This window comes from Acanthochromis polyacanthus, chromosome 18 (genome assembly GCF_021347895.1).
Source record: "Acanthochromis polyacanthus isolate Apoly-LR-REF ecotype Palm Island chromosome 18, KAUST_Apoly_ChrSc, whole genome shotgun sequence".
NCBI lineage: Eukaryota > Metazoa > Chordata > Actinopteri > Pomacentridae > Acanthochromis > Acanthochromis polyacanthus.
The window spans coordinates 4,465,969-4,478,210 of record NC_067130.1 but is presented as its reverse complement, the minus strand read 5'-3'; the positions used below and the strand labels follow the sequence as shown (position 1 = coordinate 4,478,210).

The 12,242-nt window shown below is 38.8% G+C and overlaps 1 protein-coding gene across 2 annotated transcripts in view; it reads right to left on the bottom strand.

Annotated features, from left to right (window-relative positions):
- Positions 1-433: 433 nt before the first annotated feature.
- si:dkey-112m2.1 (transmembrane protein 132C) overlaps positions 434-12,242 on the bottom strand; it is a 178,776-nt gene continuing 166,967 nt past the window's right edge. For both annotated transcript variants that reach the window (XM_051938986.1, XM_051938985.1), the window contains exons 9-10: positions 3,367-3,558; positions 434-2,787 (exon numbers count right to left, since the gene is read on the bottom strand). In XM_051938986.1, the coding sequence (XP_051794946.1) occupies positions 1,714-2,787; positions 3,367-3,558 (1,266 nt within the window). In that variant the 3' untranslated portion in view covers positions 434-1,713. The remainder of the gene's footprint in view (positions 2,788-3,366; positions 3,559-12,242) is intronic.

The following is a 12,242-nucleotide window of genomic DNA, read 5'->3' as shown; positions in this document are numbered from 1 at the left end:
GGTGAACTTTTGTCTCAGGCATACACTATATGACACTTTTTTTGTGCCTTTTGTAGTTTGCTGTTTGTCTATTCCGTGCAGTACAACAGCTCAATAAATAAATACCAGTATCCATTGTTATTTTTAACAACAGTATCTACTTGAAAAACAAATAAAAATTCTAGTCGATAGAAAACATTACAGTAGATGGAGGAAATGCATGAATATGTGAATGTATTGGTGGTTTAGAGCGATGGGATGATGGGCGCACAATAATCTCTCCTGCTTCAGCTGGCAGCTGCATCGACTGTCAATAACAACAGGCACTTCATTCTGATATTTGATAGAGGTATTGTCTGTGTACTCGCATAAACCAGTCAGATGAGTGAAACTAGACAGACTGAGGGTAGAATACAACAGCCAGACCAATGAATCACACAGCTGCAACATGAAGAAGAGTCACCTTCAGTTTTTAATTAGTCCAGCAGCCAATTTTAAAACAGTGATACAGTAGAAAAGGATGGACTTGTGTAATACTGCCACATGACAAAAGGAGTGACCAATTTGGGCTTTCATTTCACAGTTTTTGATCCATGACGTCTTTTCTTGGATCCAAGATGCCATACAGAGTATTTGAGAAATTCAGTGTGTTTTACGATCTCCACCTAATTCATGCCATGTAATCTGTAAACTAGGCAGATTTTTCTTGAACAATTATACATGAAGACATTGGGTCATACATTATTTGTGATTGTCTATTGATAGTGATCATTATTTTTCAGTTGACTGTAACTTGCTCTGATTTAATTGTAACATGAGGCCATCTGATTTAATTAGTGTAAAAAGGTCTACTTCATGTGAAGTATGCAAATGAATAAAAAGAGGGTTCCATAAATAATAACACTAACATAAGAAGGGAAAATATAAGGGCTAACAAAACTCTTTAAACCAATATCAACAGACTGAATCCAATCTCAAACTTATCCATGATGAATGAATGCAATAATACTAAACTGACATGTCTCCAGGGGTACCGGTATTAGTTATCTACACATTTTCATTTCGTGTACCAGATCAGACACACATGCCTCCTCTTAAATAACATCATGCATGGATCTGATTTCTGGAGTCAAAACAAAACTAAAACCAAACAAAACCAAAACGGAACCAAACAGCACTTTACTAAATGTTACTATACATATAGTACCTTTAAATCAAACTCGGCTTTTATATACAATACAAAAATTCTTTTAATTCTTCTCTCCTAGAATCTATAATTGTTGACGTGGTACAGGGCATACAGCAACTCTAAAAAAAAAAGTGCAAAAAGTACAACAAATACTACATTAAAACGTGGATTTAAATTAAAAAAACATAAAACACTGTAGATGGCGCATAGAAAAAAGTGAAACTGAACCTCAATTGAAGACAAAGAACATACATTTAAGTTAAGCAACAATACCAATTTCACATTTCCCTCTTTATAACTATTCTGTGGTGTCATGGCAGATCATGCCTTGTTGTAGTCCATTGCTTGACAGTTTCTGTGTACTGTCATGGAAACGACAGTGGCTGAATGCATTATCCCGTTGTTATGGTGAGGAGTACAGTTTAACAACCGCCTCAGTCTGTTTTCCTCACCCCTTATTCTTTTCCTCTTTGCTTTTCTCCCTCCTTAATCTGAAGGCATTCAGGTGAGTTTCTCTTTAGTTCGTTGAAAACACCCAGTACCCCCTATGCAATGTTCTTAATTGCATTCTCATTAAGCTTTTCCATGTAGTTCCTAAGATCCTTTGAGTCCCCGAGCTCGATGTCTGGACATACCCATTTTATCTCACTGGTCTGCACTAGTGCTAATGGGCTGAGCACTGGACATCCATTGCTGGACTTGACACTGGAAAAAGTGGTGAACTTCACCCTCTTTCTTTTGGTAGTGGGTGAGTTAAGCGACTCATTCCTGTGATCCCTCCCACTTCCTCCTCCACCAATATTCCCCCGCTGGATGCCTCCATTTAGTAGCTGACTACCTTCCTCCAGGGTGCCGCCCAGCTCATCCTGCTGCTGTTGCTGCAGACATAAACCCTCCTCCTGGCCAAGCCAAACCCAGTCGTGGGCATGGGGCATTGCCTCTGGAGCTTCTAAGGACAGCTGCTTGCTACGGTACTTGTATGCATACGAGATGCAGTTAATGAGAAAAACCAGGATGGCCAGGCAGAAGACTCCCAGTAGAGCGTACATACCAATCTCCAAGTCTGTTAGGCCTCGTCGAGAAGGCGACAAGTCGTCGTCTGTGCTGCGGCTCCGAGGCAGCTCGGCCTGGTCCGGATATTCAGAGAATTCGCTTGGGACCCTCGCCCCACTGTCCGCTGATAAACGGCCCCCATTCGGCCTCACGGGAACTTGGCCCCTGATGGTAGTGGCTCCACGGTTAATTAGCCCAGTTTCCATGTCAGAGATAGATCCGCCATAGTACGGAGGATCGGGACGTGTCCGTCTGTCTCCTGGTTGTCTGTATTGTTCTTCTGACTGACCAAACCTTACTTGTATGTTTACCATTCCAGTGGCTAAAATGGTACGTCGTTTGCCTTTCTGGCACATATCTGATGGGCTCATTTCAACACGTACAAGCAAACCCTGACCTTGGCCCTTGGCGACAATGATGGGCCACTTCCATGTTGGACTTTGCTGCACTGACACCACCTTTTCATTCAAAGAGGTGGCTGTCAGTGTAAAATGGGCAGGATTGTAGTTGTCTAGAGGAGTCATGGAGCCATCGCTGAACTGCAGCCAAGCACTGATGAGGGACTCCTAAGAAAATAGACACACAGAGAAAGTGGTGAAACGGCAATAACCCAGTGTGAAAATAACCCTGAAAGTAACTCCAAAACGGTTATCTGCACATTCTCTATGAATGCATAAGGACTCGAAAGTAAAACCAGAGTGGAAAATAAAACTAAGGAACACAGAGGAAGCAAAAGTCAGTCTTAATTACTGTAGAAAGGTTCATTGAAACAATTGGATAGAATGAATATGAAACTATTCTCCAGCAAGCAACTACTCTCTCCAGGGGAAGAGACTGTAGCGCCTTCTCTCATTTGAAATTATAATTATAGGAATAACAGAACTGTTCAGTGGTTGAAGATGCAAATCAAAGAGAAGGCTTCACTATATCATGAGTGAATTAATTTAAAAAGAAAAATTACAATGAATATCATAGGCTCTATAATAACCCTGATCCAACTGTAAACTTGCAAGCCAAATACAATTCGCAGTGCTAATACCGTGGCAATTACGCTCTCTTTCCTCCCGTGGGACGCTACAGAATAATAAATTATATAAAAAGCTGCAAAACATTTGGATGTCTGTTACATATGGATAGAGCTGTACCTGTTTGAGCGAATCGATGACTTCCTGTGTCGTTGCAGTGGCAACAATGGCCCTGTTACTCCCAGGGCTGAGCTGCAGGGACAAAGATAGTCCAGATACCAACTGGACTCCGAGCTCTGTCACACTCACTTTATCATCCAGCACCCTGATGCTCCTTTCAGCCAGGACTAATGATGTCAAAGGGGACAATACCTGAAAAACACAAAAACATCGCACATTGCTTGTCATTAATGGAGGTCCATTAGGATCTAAGATGTTATTCTAGCTGTGAATAAAGATGGAGCGTTAGTAGCTGCTGTCCTGGAGCCCTGCAAGGTGAAACCTGCAATGTTTTGTCAAGAGATGCATATGTAGTTCCCCGTCTGAATTTAGTCATATTCAATTACTTTCAGGGGAATACAAAATTAAACTGGCCTCAGACCAGATAATACACACACTTGTTTACAGCCTCAATAGGTCACCTTGTAGTGCAGTTCTGTAGGCATCTGAGACACAAATAAGAATATATTGCCTAACGTCAAATTCTTAATCTCCAAATTGAACAGCATAATACATTGCTTGGACGTCCTCTCAAATAACAGACATGGAGTAAGTGTTTCCTAATCTGACACCGCTGTCAGCATGGCATCATCTGTCTGTGTCTTCCAAAATGTTACAAATTGCACTTCCTGAAATGTATCTGTTTGATTACACAATGCAGTGGCTATGGTACGGTTAGGTTTCAGGAGAGATCATGGTGGAATTTTCAAATATATGTTTTGAGAAAGTAGCATCTTCTTTGGGTTAAAATGGTTTCTTTGTTCAAGCTAGTGGTTGTCATGGTGACGATGATGGTATGTTGTTAAACTGATCTTGGTCATGTTGAATATAAACATATGTTGCTTACAGGAATTTGCCTAAACAACAGATGCAGTTTTTTTTTCCTTGGAAAAAGAGCACCTCTGTACACTGTTTGCTGTGCCAACAAAATGTATAAAAATCACACAAAGTATTTCACTTGTGATATTTCATAATGGACACCACATGGCCAAACATTCATAAAGCCACATTGTGGTTTTACAGAGAAACGCATGTAAAAATGCTCCCACTTCCACAAGAAAACATATGATCTCCATCCTAGTAGCACATCCTCCCACTCTGAGTTTCCAGAGGTGTGAGCATGTAAATTGTTGTGATATTGCTATGAGATGAGAGCCTCTCCCATCCGCTCCAATTAGGGCTCCAGTGTCTCCTCCAGCTGCCCCCACATGGCCGCATTTACCAGCCATAATGAACTGTCAGCACTGATCACTGCCTCATTTGTAGAGACCCATTTCCTTGCTTTCTTTTCTTCTGGTTTCCCTTTTTGCATTTTCCCTTTTACTTCCCATATAGTGGAGCTGATACCCCTGAATGCTAAGCAGCTAGCATGAGTGTCATATGTGCTTTAACTGTCGCTTTGAGGTGAGATTGAGCCAAAGGTTGAAAAGGCAGATTGGTGGAGATTGTAAGGTCACTTTCACACTAATAATTAGGTATGAGCACTGATTGTCTTAATGTGTGACATTTATATACACACATTAAGGGAAGTCAAATGAGCGATGACACAAAATAATGTTCACCTAAAAATAATTATTGCAGCCTTATTATATTACAGAACACAGCAGAAGTCAGTTAATCCATGTGCAAAATGACTTTATTGTGTAATGATTTGAAAAAATGATTGCATTACTCCCATGGGGTATTTGTTCATCTGTAAAATTAAAAACAAACAGTTTAGATGCAATATAATAAAACTACAGGTCCAATGGTAAGAACTTCATTCAAAATATTATTGCATATATCACTGTTTATTTTCTGATGACATTCTTAGTTCTCCTTGGCTGGAGGATATAAAGATATGTTCTGTAGCTCTTTAGAGACAATTTTTGCTCTTGCTGGAGAGGTTGTGTTGCTCTTTAAAATACCCCAAAGGTGTTCTATTAGATTCAAGTCAGACACACTTGGCCAGGTTATCGTTTTCACTTTGTTCTTCTTTAGAAACTCTCATGTGACTTTGGCAGTGTGCTTTGGATGGTTATGTCAGATTATTCCTCGACTGCAAAACTTCTGCAGACTCAGCTTATCAGTCAGCATTTTATCCACCCAACACCTCCTGCTATCCCCACCCAGCCCCATTCTTACCCCAACCAGGTGAGGCAGAAGGCCGCTCTGCCTGAGTCTGGTTCTGCTAGAGTCTCCCCTCCCTATTCTAGGTTGTTTTTTTGTTTTTTTTGCATTGAACAGATTTTCGGTGTTTCCACAGGCCTTCACGATGCCATCTATGAATGTAATTTCCCCAACACCTTCCGTAGTCCTGCAGCCCCATATCATCACACTCTTTCCTCAATGCTTCAATGTCCAGACTGTGCATTCACTGTGGTTGTCCTCGCCAGGCTCATGCCAAATGTGTTGAACCCCATCTAAGTCAAATAAGTTTATTTTAGTCTCATCTGACCACATACTGTGCTTCTAATATTCAGTAGGCTTCTTGTCATGTTCTCCAGTAAAGTTCATTTCTGAAGTTTTCTGATGAAGAACAAACGATGTTTTCTTTTCATAGGTCTTGACATTTTGCACCATCCTCCCACTGTCTGTCCATGAAAATACATATGCCAACTCTGAAGCATTTGACTTTCTGATTTTGGAGCTGGACTGTGTAAGTAGTGCACTGCCTATGGCTCCATTTTAGGAAGGTGGCGGCTTCTTCTCGATCGCTTACTGCTGCAACTGTGTTTTGACATATTTTTAGTCACTGTTCTTTCTGCATCATTTTCACATTTGGTGAAGATTAACAATCAGATATGTCACTCTCTGCGACAATACCTTTGGTTCTCTTTATTTTTTCTGTCTTTCCACGTGGAGCCATGATGCAGACAAACGGACAATCCACAAGTCAAAGCTGTGTACCTGACATGAAGTTCATGAAGCAATGCATCACTTTGTCTTGGAGGAAGCCCGCTTTCCAACCATGAAAAGATTGACCTGTAGCTTTCTCATCTATAAGTGCAATGCAAAAGCCTTTTACAGAGCTTTCAGCATGTCCAGAGTGCTTTTGCATCCCTCAAATGGATCAATACTCCTGTCAATGAAACACAGAATACATACTACCACTTTTATCTCAAGACGTCGAGTCCTTTCCGTGAGTCTGTGATGGTAGTAATAGCAGGCAGAACCCTCCTTCTCCTTCCCTTTATCAGAGTCCTTTACTGGATTTTTTTTTTTTTTTAGAAAATGTCTCCTCCATCCCATTAAAGAAACAGCAGATCCTTCCTTGAGCCTGCATCCATGATCGAGAGATTCCCCTACCAGACCTCCAGACATGTCAAGTCCCTTTCTCTCACCAGTTCCATAGTTTAGATTTCTTCACTCCACCCACAGAGAGCAATTAAATACCCCTTCCAGGCTTATCACTTCCTATTGGAAGCTGTCAAAGTCTTGTCTTGTGTGATTTCTGTCCAGATTTCTGAGGGCTCTTGCTACCAGAAACCCTTCAAATCCCATTTGCACCTGGCTCTTGTGAAACCAACAGTATTCAGTAAAAACCTACTGTTGCCCAGAGCACATGTCTCTGTCTCGCAAACTGACACTTTTGCAAAGGTTAATAGCACAATGTGTTTTGCATGCAAGCAGGTCGATCCATAACATGTCAGAAAGACGGTGCTTAAATAGATTTATTCATTTCTTCTGCTCCACCATCACTCCTGCAGCTCAGTGTATTAATGATCACATTTCAGGTTCTATGGCCTCTATAGAATCTACTTATACATCAGTGGCCTTTTGAAATCCTCAACTTCTGTTTAAATGTCAAGTCTGTCATTGTAATATTTAAGAATCAAAAATAAATCTCCCATGTGTTTTATATTTAAAACTATAAACTTTGAAGTGTAAGATCACACAAAGGAAAAAAAAATTCAACACCCAGAAAGATAAAGAGATTCATGCACAATACTTGATCATATGGAATGAATTTCAAACTACCGGCTGCCCGGAAGGCCTTAAAAAGTCCGCTTTTCATTCAGCAATCTACCCAACTGTAAAATGGAAAATTGTAAATATTACTTGCTATGTCTAACAAAATGGGCTTCCAAATAATACTGGATAAATGTTGGGTGAAGAAATAAAATATACTGTAATCCTTTTCAAGATGTCAGGATTTGAATAAAAAGCACCACAGGGCAAGTATAACCAACTAGAATAAAAAATGAATAAACAAATATTTGTTCTTCTTACACCATCATTTGTGCTTTGCTGCTCACTACAGCAGGGATGTTCCTGTATTTTGAATATTTTTGTTGAGGTATTATGAAGGAACTGATCAAGGAAGGTAGACAGATTTTTCTCACATCATAAGTGAAAAACTCAGGAAATCCTCGGGGAATAAGGGTCACAGAAAATATTGATATCGAAATGGGTTGTATTGTTTTTAGGGAAATTAGGAAACCCACTTGAATACTAACCCTAGCGGTTCATGGAGCTGATTTCGTGCTCTGCTTTGCTATTTCACTAAGTGTTTACATGATTTCTGTGGATTAAGCCCAAAAGCTTTGTCCTGAATCGTGAGCCTGTTTTCATACAGAATGGTTTAACCTTTCCACAAACCACATGAGCTGCATTTTCACAGACGGAAAACTTAACTCCCATTTCGAGCACAATTTGCTGATTAAATAATTGAAACATTAACTATCAAATCATGCCTGCATTCAGAGGTACAATTAACCTTTGTGTTCAGTTGTACAATGTGTAGCAGGTTAATTGTAGTGAACAGCAGAAGTGAGATCCAAATCAGGCTGCACAGTAAAGAGGAAGCAAAAGCACAAGTAAAGTTATTTCTTGCTTGTCACATAGACAAACTAAAGCATATCTCTGATTGGGGGGGGATTGTGTATACTTTTACAGACCATCATTTGATCATGTCTTTACAAATTCCATAATTATTTATTATGGAAACAATCACATATTAATAAAAAATGACTGGATATCACTCAAATGTCAACTAAATAACCATCCAAATTTAATAAAAACACCTTCTAATAAGGTAAACCATAATAAAATGAGCTGACTGAAAAAAATATTTTTATTAAGTTGAGGTAATAATGACATTTCTTTTTTGGCAAGATATCAAATTTAATATGGAAAATAACAAATTGTATCGTGTGCAAGAAATCACTTTCAAATAAATTCTCCATTGCACTTTTATTTATTTTACAGTTTAGATAGTATCTACAAAGATATTACATTAATATAGTTTAATTTCAGATGCACATTGCACAGATATTAGATTAATTTGAGGTATTTCTTCTGCTTATTCCAAGTGTGACACAGTTTACATTCTGATTCTTCACTGTCTGTAAATTCTGCCTGATCTCTGACTGAAACCCTGATTATTAACACACGCTTTTTAAGACTTTTTGCCCCACTACAAATATTACTCACTCACCTGTTGCCTCACATGCACTCGCCTGTCTAATTCTGGAGAAATCACAATGTCTTACGACAGCTGCAGTAATTTCATAGAAAATACCTACAGCCGCATTTATAGAAACTGGGTATCCAGTTGGTACTGAAGTTCTCATGGCATCCCTACCTTTCTACCAGACGAGTCAGCGACGAAGAGCATGTTAAATGGCAATTGTAAAATACCACATTTTAAATCTAAATTTGGACAAACGGCTTTCTGGAACATGTTATCAAATTAAAGCAAATTAATTGGAAAGATTAAATCTTAAATGCAGGCTAAAAGCAAATCAGTGTTGTGCCTTTATTTTTTCTTTTAACCTAATTGTTTTCTTAATAGCTATTAAGCACATATTTAGTTATGCATATTGCATTGTGCGGTCATGTCTGTCGTGTATCGTAGTTTTATGAGACTGAAAGCTGTATATTTTAATTGAACTCTACATAAAAGCCCAACTTGGGACAAGAGCGATAAACTCTGTGCAGCACATCAGTTTTAGGCTGTGTATCGGAACGATGTAAAACTGCATCCCTATCAAATAAAAATTCCCTTTCTCTGTCATTTAAATTGACCAGCAGTGAAGCGGCACCGTGTCTCTCATACATACACACACATAATCAATCCTGCAGTGCACATTACTCTTGAATTCATAAAGAGAAGGACATTATGAGCCCAGTCTTCTGTTTCAGCAGTGTGTTCCTCTGTGTTGTGCTTAATGGCGGATTGATGTTGATTTATCGTGCGAGTTGATGTCCTGAACCCTGATTGGATTGTTAGATAAGCAGGGTTCAGAATATTTGTGCATCTGTTTGTTGTGAAAACAGTCAGTTATAAGTTCACAGGTGTTCCCTATATTTATATGTAAATCATGTATTCATAATCAGGTTGTTTTCTCATCTCCAGAGAAACAAATGTTCATATATTTTCAGGCTAAAACTAGCTGCTGCTTTTAGTAGTGTGATGTGTGTGTGTGTGTGTGTGTTGTATAAACAGGGTAAAAAAAGAATAGAGCTCAGGATCTTTTAATAAATTGAATTCCAGTCTGAAAAAGCTCTTCCTTCATGTATTGAATGTAGACTCTGATCTATAAGTTACACTTGTTGAATCATTCGAAATGAATCAATGAACAAAGAGTCCTCTGTTCTCCATCTTACTATAATAAGCTGTCGCTCTTATGTTTCTCTTTTAGAGGAGATGCTGGACAAAGTTGGCCTTTCTCTCTATTGCAGTAGATTGAAAATTTACCAACAAGCAGCAAAGTGTTTCCTGTCTTTTTTAAGGTTATAAGAGCAGTTTTTTCCATGACATTTTGTGTTTGTGTGTGTGTGTCTGGGAGAGGCACTGTGAAATGGTGAGAGACCACACAGGTGCAAGCTTTTATTAGACGTGCCATGAAGGCAGGTTTCTCTGTCAGCTCATGATGGGCTTAAGTGTTTGTGCCATGCTGCGATCAATGTAGTTGTTTTTGTAACTCCTTCCCTTTCCACAGCCAAAGCTGTTGTGTCTTGTTTCACATTCTCTGTAGCCTCTTACCAGTTTCTTTCTGTTTGTTTCTAGCTATGCTGTTCAAATATGTTACTGACTTAAAGCTGCATTAATTGATTTTTTTCTGCCCACTTGGCGTCAAAGGAGGGTAGCTATATTCTAAAATCCACAGGCTCAAACATATTTTTATTTTAAGCCTAGGGATATATCTTGTGTACATTTTTTATTAAAAGTAAAAAAAAAAACAAAATTCTTATGTTTATTATGGTCATATCTTTACAAATTCCATAATTATTTATTAAGGAAACAATAATTTATTAATAAAAGACTGAATATCATTAAAATGTCGACTAAATAACTGTCCCAATTTAATAACAACCACCTTCTAATTAGCTAAACAACAATAAAATGAGCTGATTCAAAAATAGTTTTGATTGTGTTCTTTTTGTTAAGTTGAGATAATCTTGACGGATATTTCTTTTTTGGCATATATCAAATTTTAGATGGAAAATATTAATGTAAGTTGTATCTGTGTCCCAGAAATCACTTTCAGCTAAGTTCCCTGTTACAAAAACACCTCTCCAGGAAGTGTGTTAATTCCAGATCACATGACCTGCTCCACATGATGTCATTTCCTCCTGAAGAAAAGACTGGAAGACTCCAAGGCTTCCTGAGTTAAAGTAGTCAACAGGTTTACTACAATATCTTTAGAAATAACTTTCAATTTCTATTTTACTCAGTTGTGTATATATAATATTTAGAAGAATGTTTCTCTAAAATGCCATGTGGTGTTTGGTTTTAGGCGACCATGTCGATTTTAGGCCTGAGAATAGCAAAAATGTCAACTATGATACCTGTCAATTACATAATATACATGGGGAAGCAAGTGATGAAGCGAGAGCAGGCAAATACTGTGCATTTCTCCACCTGTATGTCACCCACTTGTTCCAGATGTTTTCACAAATTGATCAGGTTCAGTCTTGTATGCAAAAGAGTTACTGCACTTGTGACAACCAGCATTGCCAGCGTGAACTCTACTGGATGTTACTACGCTTTGGAACATTTAGTTCTTTCTGTCACTGCCATGGAGATCAGAGTCTTTGTGTACGTGTGTCGTTGTGTCTGTGTGCTCTGCAGCATGTGAAAAACAGAGCTGCCCTGGCCCATTGAATATTGGCTCCTTGCTTGCACCTCTGGATTGGCTATATCGAAAATGCATCAAAGACGAAATAGTTGGTGAGATAAAAAAAAAAGTGCAATATACCGTTTATGTACCAATAATAGATAAGAAATCTATTTTCTCAACTTCTCCAGTACTGAGAGCCAAATCGAAAATGTCTGAGCTTATCGATCCTCCATCCTTTAATAATTTTAAACCAGGTGCCCTTTTAAGATAGAGTTTTGGTTACCATTCCTATTTAAGATGAATGTAATTCCCACATGACGTGCAATCAAGAGGTTCTGAGACTCTGCCTATTGAAAGCATAAACCAAACGAGACTTAATTTAGATCCTCTCCCCTTCATTGTTGTCTTCTTATGCAGTGGTACACTGCCCCCAGTGCAGTTCACAATTTAGTCCCTGTAAGCACATCCAGCACCACTTACAAAATGCACTGGATTTTCTCCACTGTTTCAAAACGACAACCCTGCAATATGAATTTCATTTGGTGAATAAGAGGCTATTCCAAGGAGCCAAAAGCGGTGTGTAGAACATGTGGGCAGCAACACTTGAGGTCATTCCTCAGATTCTCCCTCATACACCTCAGGACATTACAGTAGACTTTAAAGTAGAACATGCTTTGTACTTGGTCATGCTGGTGACCTGATGCACCTTCTTCATTCTTGAAGATTGTAGAATCTTCCACTGAAGACTACGGTTTGATCTTTGAGTCATAGCCAAAAACCCAACTTTCA